Source organism: Musca vetustissima, unplaced genomic scaffold (assembly GCF_032173495.1).
Source record: "Musca vetustissima isolate MV318-11 ecotype Yass unplaced genomic scaffold, APGP_CSIRO_Mvet_v1 utg64675, whole genome shotgun sequence".
Taxonomy (NCBI): domain Eukaryota; kingdom Metazoa; phylum Arthropoda; class Insecta; order Diptera; family Muscidae; genus Musca; species Musca vetustissima.
The window spans coordinates 37748-56438 of record NW_026873352.1 but is presented as its reverse complement, the minus strand read 5'-3'; the positions used below and the strand labels follow the sequence as shown (position 1 = coordinate 56438).

At 34.6% G+C, this 18691-nt stretch overlaps 1 protein-coding gene across 1 annotated transcript; it reads left to right on the top strand.

Annotated features, from left to right (window-relative positions):
* The first annotated feature begins 17234 nt into the window (after positions 1–17234).
* Positions 17235–17416, top strand: LOC133324597 (uncharacterized). The gene has a single exon (XM_061533437.1). The coding sequence runs from the start codon at positions 17287–17289 to the stop codon at positions 17410–17412; it is 126 nt and encodes a 41-aa protein (XP_061389421.1). The 5' UTR covers positions 17235–17286; the 3' UTR covers positions 17413–17416.
* The last annotated feature ends 1275 nt before the right edge of the window (positions 17417–18691 follow it).

The window sequence follows — 18691 nt, the reverse complement described above, 5'->3', positions numbered from 1 at the left end:
TATACTGAGGCGTATACGTATTAACAACAGAAATACGCACTGCCCTTGTAACCTTATTGAAGCCCTTTGAAATATTAGAAAAAAATACACTATACGTGAGGATTGTAGATTCCTATTTTTAGTTGGTTTTACTATTGAAAGACCTATCAATGCTTATTTATTCGATTTGAATGATAATTTCCAAAATTGACATCTAGGGAAAGAAGTCAATGTAGTGGTAGTGATTAAATGTGGTCATGAAATATTCCAATTATTAATTAATCTCACAGGCAGGCTGATGATATGACCGAAACGTATTTTCAATAAGAAGGAAATTTGGAAATCGAAATTATCTCCAAAGTATTATTATAAGGGAAACGTATACGTAACGGCAACACGAATACACACTTGAGTACTGCAACGTATACGTGACGACAGCAGCAATACGCAATGTAGGACCATTGTTTTTTTTAATTGTCAATTATTATTTTTATTACTTGAATGTCCTTCTAATATTTTTACTTAAACATGAATATATTACATATGGGAAATAGATTCAAATATAGATTTTTTAAATCCATCTGAGTCATGTGAAATTTTGGATATAGTATGCCACTAAAATTATAAAAATTGAATGATCTCTAGTTACCCGTCCCTCTAGTGGAAAGTCTTTAGATAATACATTCAGCAATTTTGAAAATATAGTCATTGTATATTCTATAGAATGTACACTAACGGATCACAATTTAATATCATGCAGAATCATAGGTAATTTACAAAACACCAAAAACATGTATAAAAAGTTTCGCAAGTGTGATTACAATATGCTGGAGGAATGTATTCAGGATAAATTTGAAGATATCTAACTGTGTGGTAATCCAAATACAGATATGAAACATATTCTGAACATTTGAAAGAACAGTATTGGAAAACTCTAGGCATTTGATAGCACCTTGGTTAAATGAAAATCTGCTGACCCTTATCAAATGGAAAAAGACTTTGTTAACCAAGAGGAGGAGGAAGAACTATACAGATTTAGGTATGGAAAATAGACTAAAACATATAAGCAAGGTTATAAAGAAGGCTAAAAGCATATGTATGAACAGATAGATTTTATCATTCAAGGCTTCAGGAAAGCCCCAAGAAATGTTGGACATTTTTAAATGAACATCTCGGTAGAGTTAAAAGTTCCCAAATAATTTTACAAAATAACAATGGCGACTTTATAGATGAGAACGATATGTGTGAAACATTTAACAGATTTTTTATAGATGTCCCAAGGCAATTGAAGAAACAGATTCATATTTTAACCGATGATCATTTTAGTAACGCTTACGAACGCTCACACATATTCAAAATTTTTTTAATTTTTGTGAAACTACGACTCGACATCATTTCCAATTTAAAAATGTATAAAAGTCCTGGAAATGACGATATTAACACAAATATGTTAAAAGTGTACAGAAATGACATTACGCATAGTTTAGTAACCGTTTTTATTTCCATCGTTGATACGTCGATATTTCCCAACATTTTAAAGGCTTCAAAAATTGTTCCAATACCCAAATGTGGAAATGCGTGCAACATTAATAGTTTTAGGACAATTTCTTTGTTGTCATCATTTGATAAAAATTTCGAAAAAGTATTACATAGACAGTTGATGATGTACATGGAACAATTCAATTTGTTGTACAGGTATCAATTTGTAGACTTAGTAGATCATGACATTTAATTACAGAAACTGTCATATTACGGAATCGGAAGTTTATAGGAAACAATTTGTTCAGATAGGGACATGCTGTAGTGAGACAGAATCTGCCAAGATGGGATCCCGCAGGGAAGTGTTTTAGCACCATTATTATTATATCCTACACAACTATGTTGTCAGGGTATTATAGCTTTGTGCAGCCCCAAGAGTTTGTAACGCCGCGAAATATTGGTCCTAGACCCACCTTTAAGTATACCGATCGTCATATCTTGACTAGATGAGTCGATCTAGACGTGTGTGTCCGTCCGTCTGTCCATTATAATTTGTAAACACGATACAGGTCACAGTTATGGACCAATCTTCACGAAATTTTGCATGTAGGATGGGTTCTGGCCAATGAAGACCCCTATTGTTTTTGGAAAAGATCGGTTCATATTTAGGGGATGAAATGGACCAAAAACTTTATTTTTGTCGGTTTTTCTGGACGCTTCAGAGGCCGCAATTATGGCCCGAACACCGCGAATTTTCGCATGGAGAAGCGGATCGGGCCAGAGAATAAGCATGCCTGTTTTGATAAATATCAGTCAATATTTAGCGGGTCAAATGGACCCTAACTTTTGTGTGAAAAATGACAACATTTGTATTCTGTAGCGTATAAATTTACCACTGGAGGACGTAGACCCGAGATGTTGATAGTATATCCAAGAGGAGTGGTTGATCTATTAATTGATAGCAATTATATTGTCGTAGGTATTCGGATGCGGGTGTTACACTTAAATATTTACAGGTGCTTACGTATTCAGATATTATTTAATAACCTATTACCACACTGGAGGGCGGAAATATAGCGCGGATCGCTTTGAAATGTTCCATGAGGTTCCAGTTATGGTCAAAGACAACGCCTAAAATGTGAGGTGATGATCAGATAATAATTTTTCGGATGAAGTGGACCGAAAACTTAATTATTTGTACTTTTCGAGTCGAAAGCCGAACGTCACAACACAACCCACGGTGAAGGGAATCTGGACAAGTATGTAGAGGGGCTGTACTGATTATTAGTAACATTTGCTGACCACTAGCCAGTCAAAAGTGTGCAAATATCGCGAAATATTGCCCAATCTCAGACTATAGAACCACAGAAAGTTAGATTTTCATGGAAGTTGTGTAGGGTATCGTATGGTCGGCCCCGTCCGACTACACTGCTCCGCTCACTGGTTTTTTAAAATATATTTAAATTATATGACAAATCTAAAATTACATGGATAGTTAATTATGTATGCTGACGACATCAGTCTCTTTTTTCCGTATTGCCATGATGTTTCAATAATATATTAATTTGCTAGATTAAATGGATTAGTTTTAAATTCTGATAAAACGAAAATCATTCGATTTCTTCCCCATTGTATTGGCATTGACGTTTGCTAATGCTTCCATCTGTGGAAGAACGGTAACAGAGATCAATTCCATCAAGTATTTAGGTCTATAATTTCAAAGCAATTGTTCGGAATATAATCAGCTCTCTCTCTCAAAGTCTGAAAGTTATTCCCAGAATCTCAAATTTTAAATTTCAGCTAAAATTATTTCTTTTAAATAATATCGAAATGCTTCTAATGTCATACATTTTTTCTATGTTAATTTCTATTCACTTTTATTCTTTGTTTTTGAGAGTATGATTTGAAATTGATTTTGAAAGTGGTCATGAAATATTCGGATCAAGGCAAATTACACATCATCTTCGAGACAGATCTCCTTGACAAAAATTGGATTGTTTTTAAGGAGATGGATCTTTAAGTTGTTATCCGTAAGTCTCAATTATCAATTAGAATAGAATCATGTAAACTTTCAATTACTTGATTTCTTGAGACTTCAAGGAAATTATGTCCTATTAACCTCGCCAATTCATTTGGCGATGCTATCTAGATTTACCTGTAATCTATTGTCAAATTATTTCAGTCCTCTGGTGCGTATTGCTATTGTCATGACGTATACGTCTATGGTACTTTCTTTAGAAGCCAAGAAATAGTATTGATTTGTAATTATTTTTGCAGAATTATATGCTGCAAAAATATTTTTAAACCAGTGAGCGGAGCAGTATAGTCGGACGGGAACGATCATATGATATCCTACACAACTTTCACGAACATCTAACTTTCGGCGGTTATTTATTCTGATATTGGGCAATATTTCGCCATATTTGCACCCTCCTAGACGACAACAAATATTACTAATATTCAGTACAGCCCTTCTAATTACGTGTCTTCTCTTCAGTGGGTTGTGTTGTAATGGCCTACAGATTTCATCCTAATATTATTATCCAATCATCACCAAAATGTATATGTCCTTGACCATACCTGGATCCACATGGAAAATTTCAAAGCGATCAGCGCTATATTTCCGCCCTCTGGTGATGGTTACTAAATAATATATGAATACGTAAGCACCTGTAAATATTTAAATGTAACTCCCTCATCCGAGTACATATGACAATATAATTGGTATCAATTTAAAGGTCAACCACTGCTCTTGGATATACTATCAACTTATCGGGTCTATGACCATCAGGAGTAAATGTATACGCCATAGAATACCAATTTTGTAATTTTTCACACAAAAAGTCAGGGTCCATTTGACCCGCTAAATATTGACCAATCTTTATCAAAACAGGCAAGTTTATTCTTTGGCCCTATACCCTTCTCCATTTAAAATTCCGCGATGTTCGGGCAATAATTGCAGTCTCTGGAGCGACCAGAAAATCAGACATACAATTATAGTAGGGGTCTTCATTGGCCAGAACCCATCCTATATGCAAAATTTCGTGAAGATAGGTCCATAACTGTGGACTGTATCGTATTTACAAATTATAATGGACAGACGAACGGACGGAGGGATACACATGTCTAGATCGACTCAGTTAGTCGAGATATGACGATCGGTATATTTAAAGGTGGGTCTAGGACCAATATTTCGCCGCGTTACAAACTCTTGGGGCTGCACAAATCTATAATACCCCTACAACATAGTTGTATTGCGTATAAATAGAATTTATCAACAAAGTAAAACTATTACCGAAACGTATACGTAACGACAACAGGCATACGCACTAGAGTACTTCCGCGTATACGTGATGACAACAGCAATACGCAGCAGTGACCCTTTGTACTTTTGAAAGTAGCAATAGCTGAAGTTCTTTCTTTTTTTCTCATAAAGACAAGACAATTAGGCGATTTTTTCATGACTAGAGGTTAAAAGGACATATGATTTCCTTGAGAGATTATTTAATTCATACTTCAGATGGATGTTGAGATTGAAAGTGGACATGAAATATTCGAATTAGCGACTACTACGCATCATCTTGGAAACAGATCTCCTTGACAAACATTGGATTTTGTTTCCGAGAAGATGGCTAAATAGTCTCACTTAGTTATTAGAATATTCCGTGTCAACTTTCAATATATAGATGACTTGTCATTACTTTGGAAATTTTGACTCTAGTGCGTATGGCTGTTGTTGTCAAGTATACGTCCATGGTACTTCTTTTAGAAGTCAGACCATGAAAACATATTCTTAAAAAAATCCACGCTTTTTTGCTATTCAAAAAACGGAAATTATAACCAAAGTAAAATAAATACGGAAACAACGTATACGTAACGACAACATTAACACGCATTTGGGTACTGCGTCGTATACGTGACGACAGCACCAATACGCCATAGCTTCATGATAATCAATCAGGCGATTTTTCTATGACTAGCGGTTAAAAGGACATATGATTCCCTTTTGACATGTTATACAAAGATTCTTTATTCCATACCTATGGTCTATGTAGATAGATTGAAAGTGGACATGAAATATTAGAATTTGTAATTAAGACTATTACGCATCATCCAGATCTCCTTCACAAAAATTTGTTTTCGAGAAGCCGATTAGACACTTAGTGATTAAAATATTTCGTGTCAACTTTCAATCACTACTGCTATAGATGACTTGTCATTACTTTGGACTTCAAGGAAATTTTGACTCTAGTGCGTATGACTGTTGTTGTCACGTATACGTCCATGGTACTTCTTTAGAAGTCAACAAATATCATTGGTTACCTTTACAGAAAAAAATATGAGTTTGCTAAAAGAATTGATGAGAAATGTCTCGATATTTCAGATTGAAGAGCCACTAAAGATACACAACTTTGCGAAGCCTACAAAAGTAAAAATAAAAATTGTGGACATTTTGCCTCTAATAATCAACTGAGAAAAGGATTTCCTAAATCCGAAATATTTTTTCTTACTGGAAATATTTTTCTCCGTTCAAAATTGTCATCTTTATTTGTGAAAACATAAAATTGAATTGAGAAATATGTATTTTTTTAGTAGTTTTTGGTTTTATTACCGCAGTTCTCTAGGGCGTATTGCTATTGTCATCACTTATACGTCTACAAAATCTCCTTTAGACGACAACAAATTTAAATGATTCCCTGGCAGAATTATACGTAACTGATGTAAGAAGGAATATTTTAAAAAAATCTACGCCTATACTATAATTTTTTAAAAAATCTGCGCCAAAAAATATTTTTAAAAAATCTACGCCTATTGGTGTACTTCAAGAAAATATTTCTAAAATATCTACGCCTATTGGTGTACTTCAAAAAAATATTTTTAAAAAATCTACGCCTATTGGTGTACTTCAAAAAAATATTTCTAAAAAATCTACGCCTATTGGTGTACTTCAAAAAAATATTTTTAAAAAATCTACGCCTATTGGTGTACTCCAAAAAAATATTTTTAGAAAATCTACGCCTATTGGTGTACTCCAAAAAAATATTTTTAAACAAATCTACGCCTACTGGTGTACTCCAAAAAATATTTTTAAAAAATCCACGCCTATTGGAAAACTCCAAAAAATATTTTTAAAAAATCTGCGCCTACTGGTGTACTCCAAAAAAATATTTTTAAAAAATCCACGCCTATTGGAGTACTCCAAAAAAATATTTTTAAAAAATCTACGCCTATTGGTGTACTTCAAAAAAATATTTTTAAAAAATCTACGCCTATTGGTGTACTCCAAAAAAATATTTTTAAAAAATCTACGCTTATTAATGTACTCCAAAAAAATATTTTTAAAAAATCCACGCCTATTGGTATACTCCAAAAAAATAATTTTAAAAAATCTACGCCTATTGGTGTACTTCAAAAAAATATTTCTAAAAAATCTACGCCTATTGGTGTACTTCAAAAAAATATTTCTAAAATATCTACGCCTATTGGTGTACTCCAAAAAATATTTTTAAAAAATCCACGCCTATTGGAAAATTCCAAAAAATATTTTTAAAAAATCTACGCCTATTGGTGTACTCCAAAAAATATTTTTAAAAAAACTACGCCTATGGATAAGCCTCCAAAAATTATTTTTAAAAAATCCACGCCTATTGGTGTACTCGAAAAAAATATTTTTAAAAAATCTACGCCTATTGGTGTACTCCAAAAAAATATTTTTAAAAAATCCACGCCTAAATAAATATTTTTAAAAAATCTACGCCTATTGGTGTACTCCAAAAAAAATTTAAAAAAAATCTACGCCTATTGGTAAACTCCAAAAAAATATTTTTAAAATATTTACGATCAGGTGACGTATAAGTTATGACAACACTTATACGCTCTAGTTGCCACTACACAAAAGTTAGGTATTTATTATCAAACGTCTGAATTATTAGTAATAAAAATATAGTTACGCTATTATTTATCACTATATTGATAAGTGGTATGTGTGTGTAGCCCTAGTAGGCGAACGACCACAGTTATACAAATTACCTAATGAATCATCTCTTTTTGTGAATTTCACAAAATTGTGCAACACTGCATTTTCCAACCCACATCGAAATGCATTTCACAGCTGTGTGGCAGGCAGGCAGTCAACAAAACAATTTGGAATGTGCAAAACTTGAATTTCCACAAAACAAATTGTGGGAAAAATCCTTTGAGAATGTCCTTTTCCACCAAAAAAAAAAGAGAAAAACACAATGTGTGGTGAAACTGCATAAAATTATCCCACACACTGGCAGGCAAGCCGGCTGGAAAAATTCATTGACTAAAAAAATGGAAATTTTTTCCCTTCTTGCTCCTCTTCCCTTTACCGCAAATTTACCTTCCACAGATTTTTTTTTGTGCTGGCGCTTCATATTAAATGTTACCAGTTTTTCTAACGCCCACGCCAAATGTTTGTCCACTTGACGTGATAGTTTTTACTATTTCCTCGTTTCGTTTTTCGTTTCTCTCTAAGTGGCGGAAATATATAAGCCGGAACGTTTGCCCACACGCTATACCACCCCATTCGAAATATATCTTTGCCAAATAAGGAGGTCTATTAAATATAAATTAAGATGGGGATTTAAAACTAAATTTATGTGACCTGCAAAAAGATGCAACATTATTCGATGGCGAGAAGGTTGCACTAAAAACCTACGAGTAAAGAGGTGTCTTTAGAAGTAGGTTCTTATAAGACCATTATAGATCATAAGGATGTTTTAAGAATTTATAAGTTGTATTAATATGTCCTTAAACATCATTAAAAACCAACAACGACAAGTGACGTATACGTTGTGATAGCACGTATACGCATCCTTGTTGATTTCATGATACGTATACGTACTGTCGTAACGCATACGCACCCTTGTTGATTTCGTGATACGTATACGTACTGTCGTAACGTATACGCAACCTTGTTGATTTCAAGATACGTATACCTACCGACGTAACGTATACGCACCCTTGTTTACTTCATGATACGTATACGTAATGCCGTAACGTATACGTCACCGATAAAAATATTTTTTAAAAAATCCCCAACTATTGCTGGGCCTTAAAAACAAGTTTTAAGAAATCTACACCTATTACAGGGCCTTAAAAATAATTTCTAAAAAATCCACAACTATTGCTGGACCTTAAAAATAATTTTTAACAAATTCGACGTTCATTGAAAATTTTCAAAATTTTTTTTAAAAGCTCCTCTTTCCCAAAAACATTCTAGGAGTTGTTTTCCGATGCGTATACATTCTGACATAAAGTATACGTCATCAGATTTTTTATATACCCTACACAACTATGTTGTCAGGTTATTATTTTGTAACGCTGCGAAATATTGATCCTTGATCCACCTTCAAGTATACCGATCGTCATATCTCGACTAGCTGAGTCGATCTAGACATGTGTGTCCATCCGTCTGTCTGTCCATTATAATTTGTAAACCCGATACAGGCCATAGTTATGGACCAATCTTCACGAAATTTTGCATGTAGGATAGGTTCTGGCCAATGAAGACCCCCCTATTGTTTTTGGTAAAGATCGGTGATGAAATGGACCAAATACTTAATTTTTGTCCCACACAACTATGTTGTCAGGATTATAGCATTATGCAGCTCCAAAAGTTTGTAACACCGCGATATATTGGTACTAGACCCACCTTCAAGTATACCGATCGTGATATCTCGACTAGCTGAGTCGATCTAGACATGTGTGTCCGTTTGTAAACACGATAAAGCCACAGTTATAGGCCATTCTTCACGAAAATTTGCCTGTAGGATTGGTTCTGGCCAATGAAGACCCCTATTGCATTTGGTAAAGATCGGTTAATATTTCGAGGATGAAATGGACCAAATACTTAATTTTTGTCCGATTTTCTGGTCGCTCCAGAGGCTGGAATTATGGCCCGAACATCGCGAAATTTTGCATTGAGGACCTTGGAACCTCAGCATCCTATGTACCGTGCCCGAAAAATGAAACAAGACGATATGTGCCAACTATAGAGGAATAAGTCTCCTTCTCATCGCATATAAAGTGCTATCCAGACATCATTGGACCATACCAAATGCGGCTTCAGTCCTGGCAAATCCACCATTGACCAGATTTTCACTCTGCGCCAAATTCTGGAAAAGACCCACGAAAAACACATCGACACATACCACCTATTTATAAAGCCGCATTCGACAGCCCTATCCGTTCAGAGCTGTTTAAAGCCATGTCTACGTTCGGCATTTCTGCAAAATTTATAGGGCTATGCAGGATAACTTTAAGTGGCACAAGGTCAGCAGTTAAAGTAGGAATGGACCTATCGAAGCCCTTCAATATTAAATATTTGTCGACTATAAAGCCGAATTCGACAGCCCTATCCGTTCAGAGGTGTTTAAAGCCATGTCTACGTTCAGCATTCCTGGAAAATTAATACGGCTATGCAGGATAACTTTAAGTGGCACAAGGCCAGCAGTTAAAGTCGGAAAGGACCTATCGGAGCCCTTCAATACCGAACGAAGATTCAGACGTGTGACGTGTCGTGTGACCTTTTTAACATCCTGCTGGAAAAGGTCATACGAGACGCGAAGGTGAACAGAAATGGCACACTGTACGCCAAATAACACATGTTACTCGCCTACGCCGATGACATCGATATAATGGGTTGAACATTGCGAACGGTAACAGCCACCTTTGAATAAATTGAAAGGGGGTCTGCCAAAGTGGGTCTGGCAGTAAACGGTGAGAAGTCCAAGGTGATGGTATCAACGCGCAAGACGTCCAGTAGACTCGGACCAACTGTGGATCTTGAGAACTACAGCTTCGAGGTAGTTAAAGATTTTATATACCTTGGTACCGCCATAAATAAAACGAATGACATCCGGTTTTGAAATTCGAAGACGGATTGTGATGGCCAACTGATGCTACTATGGCCTGAGCAAACAACTCAAAAGCAAGGCCACCTGCCGCCAGACCAAACTCACACTCTACAAGACGCTGATACTACTCGTGCCATTATATGGATCTGAAGCATGGGTACTTGCGCAAGCAGATGAGACAGCTCTTGGAGTGTTTGAAAGAAAAATTCTCCGAAAGATCTACGGGCCAATATGCGTCGACGGTGAATATCGGCGTCGAATGAACCGTCGAGCTTTACAATTTATACGCGGACATCGACATGGTCAGACGGATTGTGATGGCCAACAGATGCTACTATGGTCTAAGTAAGCAGTTTAGAAACAAGGCCACCTCCCGCTCGCCCAAATTCACACTTTACAAGACGCTGATACTACCCGTGCTACTATATGGATCTGAAGCATGGGTACTTGCGCAAGCAGATGAGGCAGCTCTTGGAGTGTTTGAAAGAAAAATTCTCCAAAAGATCTACGGGCCGATCTGCGTCGACGGTGAATATCGACGTCGAATTAACTACGAGCTTTACAATTTATACGCGGACATGGACATGGTCAGTCGTATTGAGCTGCAGCGACTACGGTGGCTAGGCCATGTTATGCGAATGAATGAGTATGCCCCAGCTCAAAAGGCATATAAAAGCCAGCCTACTGATGGTTCCCGTAGAAGGGGAGGGCCACGAATTAGATGGAAGGACCAAGTAGAAAACAACAACCACCAAATTGGTGGATTTGCGCACAAGACCGACGCGCTTGGAAATCTTTTTAAGCTCGGCTTATGGAACAACAGTTCTGTAACAAGCCAGATCGGGCTTAAGAATAAGCATGTCTGTTTTGATAAAGATCTGTCAATATTTAGCGGGTCAAATGGACCCCGACATTTGTGTGAAAAACAACAAAATTTGTATTCTATGGCGTATATATTTGCCCCTGAAGGACATAGACCCGAGAAGTTGATAATATATCCAAGAGGAGTGGTTGACCTTTAAATCGATCGACCAATTTTATTGTCGTATGTACACGGATCGGAAAGTTAAACTAAAATAATTACAGGTGCTTACGTATTCAGATATTATTCAGTAACCCATTACCGCACACTGGAAGGCGGAAATATAGCTCTGATCGATGTGAAATGTTCCATAAGGTTCCAGTTATGGTCAAGAGAACAAGACCTGGAATTTTCGCTGATGATCAGATAATAATTTTTGGGATGAAGTGGACGGAAAATTTTTTGGGGGAAGGCGGAAAATCAGCGCTGATCGATGTGAAATGTTCCAAATGTTCCATAAGGTTCCAGTTATGGTCAAGAGAACAACACCTGGAATTTTCGCTGATGATCAGATAATAATTTTGGGATGAACTGGACCGGAAACTTCATTTTTTATGTTTTTCCTAGTCGATCTATAGCCCACAATTATAAGCCGAACATCAAAACACAACCCAGGGTGAATGGAATCTGGACAAGTAATTAGAAGGACTGTAGTGAATATTAGAAATATTCGGAAAATATGTCAGTGTATGGAGGAGGTGCGTGCTGTTGACCTCTAATTGGGCAAGAGTGTGCAACTATCACGAAATATTGCCCAGATTCGGAATAAAATCCGCATCGTATGGTTGGCCCTGTCCGACTATACTGCTCCGCTCTCTGGCTATTTCATATACGTACTATCATAACGTATACGTCAGCGGTATTGTTGTAGGACCTATACAGGGTTGCCCATATTCGACGGACCCATGTTTTTTTAAAAAAAAAATCAAAGAAAAAAATAAAAAAATCGCGGTTGGTAATGTTAATCATTTAATTTGTAACAAGTAGATTTTTTTACATAAATTTTTGAATATGATATCTCTCAAATGGCCGCCTATGGCGTTGATGACATATTGTGCCCTTTTTGCTGCATTTTCCATCGTTTTTGCCAACATTTCGCCCGGAATAGCGACTATTTCTTCACGAATGTTGTCCTTGAGCTCTTCTACGGTCCTTCGCTTGTTAACGTAAACCATTGACTTCAAATATCCCCACAAGAAGAAGTCAGGCAGCGTCAAATCGGGCGAACGCGGTGGCCAGTCCAAATCACCACTTTTCGACATCAAACGGCCCGCAAACAAATTCTTCAGAAAATCGATTGTTATGCGATTTTTGTGCGGTGGAGCGCCGTCTTGTTGCAACCAGAACTGCCTCATACGCTTTCGACGAATAATTGGCATCACAAAATAGGTCATCATGTCGCGATAACGCTCCTGATTGATGGTAACAGCATGGTCATTTTCATTTTAAAAGAAAAACGACCCAATGATCGTTTTCGCACTAACGCCGCACCAAACTGTGACTTTTTCGTCATGAAGAGGCACTTCTTGTATCTCCTGAGGATTTTCAGTGGCGTAAAAACGGCAATTTTGCTGTTTTACGGTCCCATTCAATGTGAAATGGGCTTCATCGGACATGATAATTTTGTTCCAAAATTGCTCGTCATCTTCGGCCGTTTCGATGACTCTTTGGGCCCATTCCAATCGACGAGGCTTGTCCGCAGGCAACATTCTTTGCGTCACTTGAATTTTGTACGGGAACAAAGGCAAATCAATGCGAATAATCCGTTGTAAAGTGGACCGAGCCATGCCCAACTGCTGAGAACGGCGTTTTTGGGATGTTCTTGGGGACCTCTCAACACTGGCTCGTACGGCATCGATATTCTCGGCCGATCGCCTTGGTCGACTTTTATATGACCTCTTCGGATTAGAAAGAGCCTTATGGCGTTGCCAGATGGGTCCGTCGAATATGGGCAATCCTGTAGATTAGCTTTTATTTAAAAAAAAATCGAATTGCTGGACTCTACAAATAATTTTGAAAAAAATCCACGCCTATTGCTGGACCTTAAGAATAGTTTTTAAAAAATTGTCTCTTTCCCATTCTTGGAGTTCTCCGATGCGTATACATTCTGTCGTTACGTAAACGTCATCTGATTTTCTTCTTCTAGTTTTTACATAAAATCTTTTTTAATTTCCATCTCTGTTTTTTTAATTTTTTTCTCTCAGTGTAATACGAAACTACACCCATTTTCTTTACAAAGGAAACCAATTCTCATTTTGGCCCTGACATTTACACGAAATACAATAGCTGCTGGTTGACTTTGTTATGGATGCAACTGTGAAGTTAACTAGTTTTTCCACTACAAAAACAAAGCAAACAAAAAATTCTCTCCCACCAACCTTAAATTGCACAAAAACAACAATTAAAATTTCAAAAAAAAAAAAACCCTGAATGCATTTCCTTGTTTGTTTTACAGATCCCAATAATCCCCTTCCCTACCTACCTGCCTGACACCTAACATTCATTTGTTTTCAATTTCAGTTGCAACATTTAAACTTCCAGTTGCATGCCTAAGCAGACACACATACACACACACACCTCTCTCTGCTCTCCCACTCATCCCCTACTCTATAGAAAGAAGTCTTGTTTTGGCATGCATGCACCTCTTTTTCTATTTACCTCATTTTACTCCTCCTCAATAAATGTTTGTTTCTTTTGTCACTTTATTTTGTTGCTTCTTTCTTTGTCCTTTACTCTACGTCTTCCATTCCCTCTGGGTTTTCTTGTACCATCCTGCTTAACATTTTATCAATTTCTATGAGCCTTCTCCTGGCAATGAATGCCATGTAAATGATGTTTAGACTCTCTATTTTTGTTGTTGTCGTTGGTAGTCGTCTTTGTCGTTGTTGTTTTTGTTGTTATTGTCGTTTATTGACGACGATGATGATGACGCTCACAGTTTGCCTAGGTGTGTTGTGTTGTTGCTGCCGTCGTCGTCTCTGTCTCGGCTGCCGCTGCCACGACTGCTGATGTCGTGATTTAATGACGTAGTTGTGTTTACATACACTGTGCACATATATACTCGTTTCATATATAAGCAAATACATACAGGTTTGTTCAATGCACATTTCTCGCACTCTCTCTCTTACTTCTCCCTCTCATAGGCAATGGAAGACAAAAAAATCACAGAGTGAAAGAGATTCTTATTGGAACAGACAGTTATTTATAAAATGCAGTTGAATTGAAGAGAGAAAGAGAATTCTCTTTAAAGAGAGGAAAATTGTGATATGGTAGATATTATAGGGTTGTCGGTATTAAGAAGATTCAGTATTTTTTAATTAATATTAAAAAATATTAATTTTTTGATTGGAAAAAATTAACAAGGAATCCATTGATGTATATATAAATGTGTATACATATATTTCATTATTGGTTCTGAGTAAAATTCTCTGTCGATTTATACATGTCCCCCTCTTTGACCCACTGCCTTTGAAGTGCCGATAAAGCTCGTAATATTGATGCTAGAGCTTTGAAATTTTTTACATAAATTTCCAGCACTTTCTGGGTGTTTGGTACTGAAAATGGGAAATATTGGATAAGATTTTGGTACGGCCACAATATAACTGCTAAACAAAATTGGGGACTTTTTTATTGTTTTAACCGAATTTACTGCAATTTGGCAAATTGGGGTTCTTGAAGAGCAAACTAATATTTTCCCATTGATATGGTGCTAATTTGGCATTTAGGGTTCTCAGAGGGTTAAAACAGCTCCTTAAAGAAAATTTACATGCATAATACATATGGATTTTTAATCAAAATTTTACCAAATGTAAGTTTATATAATAAATTTTACAAAATTTATTAATTTTTGAGGGTTTCTATAGGTTTTTACAAATATTTGACATTTATGACATTTACAACATTACTCAAATTTGTACAATTTCTCCACTTTGTTTGAAAATGTTGTTCAATGTTGAGTTTTTACTAAATACATTATTTTAAAGGTTTTATACACGTTTTTACAATTGGGAGACATTCACGACATATCTAATACATATGGATTTTTAACGAAAACTAAAGTTCTATTATCATGATCACATTATATATTCATTTATGGGGTTTAATACGCATTTTTACAAGTATGTGACATTTTTGACATTTACGACATTGCCCAAATTTTGATATTTCTTTCAAAAATATAATTTATATTGTAAGTTTTACTAAATATATTCAATTTAGGGGTTTTATACAAGTTTGTGACATTTACGACATGTAAAATACATAGGGATTTTTTAACCAAAATGTTATATTTTTAATAGTTACTTTGCAAATTTCTATTTCTTTGTCATATTCTATAGGTTTTTGACGTTTTCTACATTTTATACAGGTTTTTGACATTTGCGACATTATTTTATAAATGAATTTTTTTGACAAGAAATTACTATTTTTAGGTATTTTAATTTAAAAATGTTAATATTTTTATGTTTTCTATATTTTTTACAAGTATTTGACATTTACGACATTTGTAAAAAATTTGTTACCCACACCAAACTACCTTCTCTTTTTCCAAAAATAATTTTTGCAGATGCCCAGTTTTTGTGTTCTGTGAAAAAAGATTATTCTGGGGGTTTATACAGGTTTTTGACATTTACGACATGTAAAATACATATGAGTTTTTCGCCAAAAAATACAATTTAGTTTTCAAATTTGCAATACCTTTTACGTTACGTTTTTTTACGTTATTTACTGGTTTTTGACGTTTTCGACATTTTATACAAGTTTGTGACATTTGCGACATTTTTTACAACATGATTTTTTGTAGTCAGAAAAATATTTTTTGATATATTATTAAAACTTGTGTATAATAATTTTTTTAAGTTTTCTACGTTTTAGACAAGTTTTCGACATTTCCGACATTTGTAAAAAATTTGTTACCCACATCAAACTACCTTGTCTTTTTCCACAAATAATTTTTGAAGATGTCATGTTTTAATTTTCTTTAAAAAATATCATTCGGGGGGTTTTATACAATTTTATACAGGTTTTTGACATTTACTACATGTAAAATACATATGAATTTTTCACAAAAAATACCATTTACTTTCCAAATGTGTATTTGCTTGAGATTTTCTACAAGTTTTTTTGACGTTTTTAACATTTTGTACAAGTTTGTGACATTTGCGACATTTTTTACACGTGTGTGTTTGTTACTGAAAATAATTTTTTTTATTCTTTAAAACAATTTTAATTAAAAATTTTTAATTTTTTATGTTTTCTACAATTTATACAAGTTTTTGACATTTACGACATTTGTCGACAAATTTGTTACCCACACCAAAAACCTTCTCCAACAATTTTTTTGGAGATGACTTTGACTTCTAGAAACAAAACCTGACATTCGTTGACAATTTAATTTTTTTCTTCTAGAATTTTTAACAACAACAATTCTCCGCTCCCTCCATTTGTTTATTGTCAATAAACAAATACGTAAGATGGATTTTTTGTTGTTGTTATTATTTAAACAATTTTAATAATGCTAAAGGTAGATAGTTTGAAAGAGTCTGCTTTTCTCCTTTTAAATTGGGTGGTAAGAGCTAAGCGGCAATTAAGTCTTAAAGAGTTTTCAAGATGAGTGGAGGAACAGAGCATTGCCCAAACATTTGGGGGTCTCTCTTCCGTTGGCTCTCTTTAGTAAATAACAATAAATCTCCTTTGTTGTATTGTGGGGTTTTCATTGTTTGCCTGCTTGCTTGGGTAAATAAAGCATGCACAGACATTCCCCATTTGCTGAGTCTCCCACCCCAACTGTAGCTCCCTCTCTATCTCTCTCTCTTTATATGTCTCACACTATGTGTGCTCTTGATACAAATGGCTGCCTAGTTGTTTTGCCTGTGCTTGGTTTTAATTGTGTGTGGTGCTTACTTGTTGGATGAACATGATAGAGTCAGAGCGAGAGAGTATGTGTGTGTGTGCACATATGAGAGAGTAAAACAGAGTATATCGTGCTTATTTCCGTTTGTTTGCCTCGGTGCCTGCCAGCAAAATACGTTTTGCAAAAGGCTTGTTTGCGTTGCCAGTGAAACACCAATCGTCAGTCTACATCAAATGATGAAACTGTGCTCATCTTGCAGAAGCTCTAATCTGCTAACAATTGTTATTGATCAACGTCTTAGAATTGACACCTGTCGATATCTTATCGAGATATTATCGCGTCGTATTACGGGCGAATAAAGTCATTAAAACGAACAACTAAACTGAGAATTCAATGAAAAGTTAATTTTTTTGGCTAATTGATGAAATCGGTTATCAGCACAACAGCAACAACTACTCACACAACTTATAAAACACTTTTGGAATATACCGAAGAAGAATAAGAAGAAGCAGCAGTAAACGGCAGCACAAATAAAGAGAAGAAGTCGACAACGACCATATTCATTCGAGTAGTAATAACGTCGGAATATTTAAACACCAAAGCAAGCAAAGTAAAGGAATTGAAAGTATTATTCCCCATCGGGTATAGATTGTGAAGAAAAGAAAAAAAGTAAAGCAAAGCAAGGAAAGAAAAAAAAAACGGCTAAAGCATTAAGCTAACGCAAAAGGCAAGGCAAGAGTGCGTCATATACATAAATATATGTACATATATACATACGGTCACTTGAAATAGAAATTGGAATTCTAAGAAAGAAAAACAAATTCAAACGAAGTCAGGAAAAAATAAAAAGTGAAATTGAAAAAAAAAATTAATTAAAAATTCACGACTAAAAAATTTTCGAAAAAAAATCTAAATTAAAAACAGAAATAAATTCGAAATTAAAAATCAACCCAGTGGAATCCAGAAAGTAATAAAAAAGTAATTACAACACCTGTGAAAAATAAATAAAAAATTATTTTAAATATCACAAAAAAAAGAAGTAAAAATAAAATAAATAAATAAAAACAAACAAACATTAAAAAATCCAACTGATTTAAAATTTCAAAACATCGAAAATCTTGAAAAATTAACACACATAAAACACCTGTGAAAAATAAAAAAAATTATTTTAAATATAAAAAAGTGTAATAAAATTAAATTAAAATCTTTAAAAATCCAACTGATTTAAATTTTCAAAACATTGAAAAATTAAAAAAAATTAAAATATTGAAAATAAAAAAAATTAAAACCTTGAAAAAAACCAACTGATTTAAACTTTATAATTTTCCAAATATTATAAAAAAAATCAAAACCTTAAAAAATCAAATGAAATCCATCTCATTTAAATTTTTTTAATTTTTAATAATTATTTTAATCAATCAAAAAGTTATACACCTGATTTTCTTAATTAACTTCCTGTGTTACCAACAAAAAAATCAACAACAAAAGTTTATTATTTAATTTTATTTTCCGCATTTGATTTTGTGTTTTTTGTAATTTTTTCCCACAACACAAATAACAACAACAAAAGGTAATTAAAAATAAAAAAATTTGAGCATAAAAAAACAAAAACCAAAAAAGTAGTCAAGTGAAAAAAAT